Source organism: Rhagoletis zephyria, unplaced genomic scaffold, assembly GCF_001687245.7.
Source record: "Rhagoletis zephyria isolate East Lansing unplaced genomic scaffold, Rhagoletis_zephyria_1.1 Rzeph_scaffold_37260, whole genome shotgun sequence".
Taxonomy (NCBI): domain Eukaryota; kingdom Metazoa; phylum Arthropoda; class Insecta; order Diptera; family Tephritidae; genus Rhagoletis; species Rhagoletis zephyria.
The window spans coordinates 1-3171 of NW_016194315.1; the positions used below are offsets into that span (position 1 = coordinate 1).

General features: G+C 36.1%; 1 protein-coding gene across 1 annotated transcript; it reads left to right on the plus strand.

The window, feature by feature from the left end:
• Positions 1–645: 645 nt before the first annotated feature.
• On the plus strand, positions 646–1024 carry LOC108354576 (trypsin alpha-like; the record flags this gene model as incomplete). Its single annotated transcript, XM_017605754.1, has 1 exon — positions 646–1024. A coding segment is annotated over one exon (379 nt), but the record flags the coding sequence as incomplete, so codon positions are not given.
• Positions 1025–3171: the final 2147 nt, after the last annotated feature.

A 3171-nucleotide genomic window follows, 5' to 3' on the forward strand; every position in this document is an offset into this window, starting at 1 on the left:
TTATAAAATTGTTGAACGGAATACATAACTTTTGACCACGTGAACCGATTTGAAGATGGTACCTCAAGGGTCGTCCCGTAATTTGGTTTAGAGATCCGATGATTGGATCATGAAGAAATTAACGGTACCCCTAAATTTGAAGTCGGTTGTGTTCTTTCCTTAAAAACTACTTGTTTAATAAAAAGTTCTATAAACTCAAGATGCGCTCAACTTTTAAAAGTACCTAATAAAAATTTTAAAAGAGTCAGTAAAAATAAATTTATTGATTGCATAAATTTTTGCACTTTTATGTTCATTTTTTCGATTTCTGGTTTCTGGTTTTCGATAGAGATGGTGAGTTTTCACGATTGCTAAATTTTTTTAATATTTCGAATACCGAAAAAAATACCTGAACTCTCAAGAAAAACGAAAAATTCATATAAAACGACGGACGAGAAATGGAAAAGAAATTTTTTCTACCAAAATTTCTTAAATCAGTTTGCAGCTCTCAGGAAAAAAATTCTCGTATATTTATTTCCTCATAGAAATTTACAGCCAAAGCAAAGCGCTTTTTCAGGCAACAGAAATTATAATAAATATTTCTTATAATTTCCTTGAGAGCTGGATTCTTAGCTTTAAGATACAGTTTGTACTTGAGGTTATTAGCTTTCGGGGGGGTTTCGTGAAGTTGGCCGAAGCCGTAAGTGTTAGCAGCTACCTTGCATTGGGAAGCAGCTTACCTTCAAGTGGTGTACTCGTCGGTTGGGATGCAAACAACGCCGTGGTAGAAGCAATTGAAACTATCACCAGCGCCAAGAAATGCGTTACTCAAGGCTACAAATACGAAGACGGTGATCTTTTCAATTCACAGTTCTGCGGTCGGGCTGCGAACGACGCTTGTGGTGAATTGCCTGGAAGTCCTTTGGTGGCTGACAATAAGTTGCTTGGTGTTGTATCCTGGGGTTATGGTTGTGCCAACAAAGACAACCCAGCTATTTACTCCAACATTCCAGTCTTGAAATTGTGGCTCGAAAGTGTTTTGTAAAAAGTACTTATATAATAAAGTGTAATAATTTCAGTATATTATAAATATCGTTTTTATGTATGTCAAATATTGTATTAAGTCTGCAGTGGGCTATACCAATTCAAATTCAAATGAACCGTTTACGTTGATTACACCGAGCAAAAGTCAACATTACAAAAAACAACTCAGAAAACTAGGAGCGAAGTATTGTAGAACTGCGCTTTTAGTTTTTCCCTCTGGCGTCAGGATTTTTTAAGACAACTGTGAAATTTTAAAGATATACTTGGTTTCAAAATTTATTAGAACTCAATAAACATTGGGCTTGCTTAACAATTCGAAAATGATTGGAAAACCAATCTGTTTTTCGAGTCTCGCCTTCGATAACGAATGTGCGATAGGTTAGTATTCGATTCGAGAACCAGGCTATTTTCCAGAAAAACGGAACCTTCGTCATCCAATGTATTTTCACTTCGTTCGAATTCGAAATCCTGCCCATTATCGAATTGAAATTTTAATTAGATAGAGTGATTGTCTTAAATTTCCCTACGAAAATGAGCTGGATTTCACTTCCTCTCTTGTTACTACGGTTTTAATTTTTTTTCGAACCCATCTAAAATGTATTTCCAATACACTATGATCCTTGGGAAACTAAGATTGGTTACGAGCATATTGGATACTGAAGGTAATTTTCGAACGTTCGCCAAAATGTTTATAGGAAAATTCAGTGCAAGGCCTCTTCTCAAATTCTGTTGGAAAGGTGCCAACTATAAAAAAATTTCGTTTCGTTATTCTTTTATATAAAAATAACTGAACGTTTTTGGTGTGACCCCGTTCTTCATCGAATTCAACCCAAATTATTCAGTATATTCGTGTTATCATGCAGATGGTTTATGTGAAGTTTGACCGTATTCGGAAAATGGGGCGTGGCACCTTCCATACTAACTAAAATTTTCATGTTGTATATCACTTGAAATATTTGTGGTAGAGTACGGGAAATTGGTATATATATATAAAATAAATCCATACTTATGGAGAAAATGGGCGGTATTCGAAAAGGGGGCGTGTCACCTCCCATCTGTCTATATATATGTATACTAGCTGTACCCTAGTATATATGTCTACTAGCTGTACGCTTTGCTGCGGCATATTCCTGTTACATTGATGACAAATGATTAATGAATCATAGACATCCTTATTCTTGTNCCAATTGTGATTCCAATAATTAATTTGAATAATAAGAAACATTCATTCTATCCTGATCTCTCATCGAATCCCGATAGCCAGTAATTATTGCGTTAATACCTCGGCTGATAGATCGTTCTGTAGCTGGACACACATATTCTCGAATACTCCAAGAGCCGCATCATCAAATGTTGTCATTGTCTAAGCTTCTGCGACATATACCAGCTCGAGCATGATGAGTAACATACATATAGAGTGCGGGTTTTGTATGTAGAGAGCATTTACTCCCGAATTGGCTATTCAGTACAAAGTAGCACTTGTTGGCTAGAGCGGTTCTGATTGGATTTCGATGCTGACATTAGTATCCAAGTAATCTAAATTCTTTACTTTCTCGAAATTACAACTGGCAACCGTGACGTGGGTGCCAAGGCGCGAATGCTCTGACTGTTTGTTTGATGAGAGGAGATACTTCGTCTTGCCCGATGACATCGATGCCATCGGCATACGCCAGAAATTAGACGCCCTTGTAAAAAATGCTTCATGAGTGGTTCAGTACTGCAGCTCTTATTATCTTAACATTTGCATCATGCGATCATAAAAACCCTTCTGCTCACGCCTTTACTTGGGAACGTTTGAATAGGCATATAATAGGAGAGCCTGAAGCAGCTCATCTAATTTAGCAAAAAAGTTTATGGAAAATTTGGGTACGTTAGCTAGAATCTTAGACATTTAAAATCGAAAAAACTCAACGCTCAAGCAGACATATTATCTTTACTCGCAATATACGTAGTAGGCTATGGTGACCCCAAATTAATTAATTAATTTATGGTTAAAAGGCAACTTTTTTATAATGTTAGGGAATGGTGACAACAATTATAATTTTTCTGTAGGATTTATTAAACTGCTTTCATGGGACATTTTTACGTTGCGCTTTTTCTATTTTTTCATTTGATACCCAAATTGAAATATGCAACTGAGTTAAAATT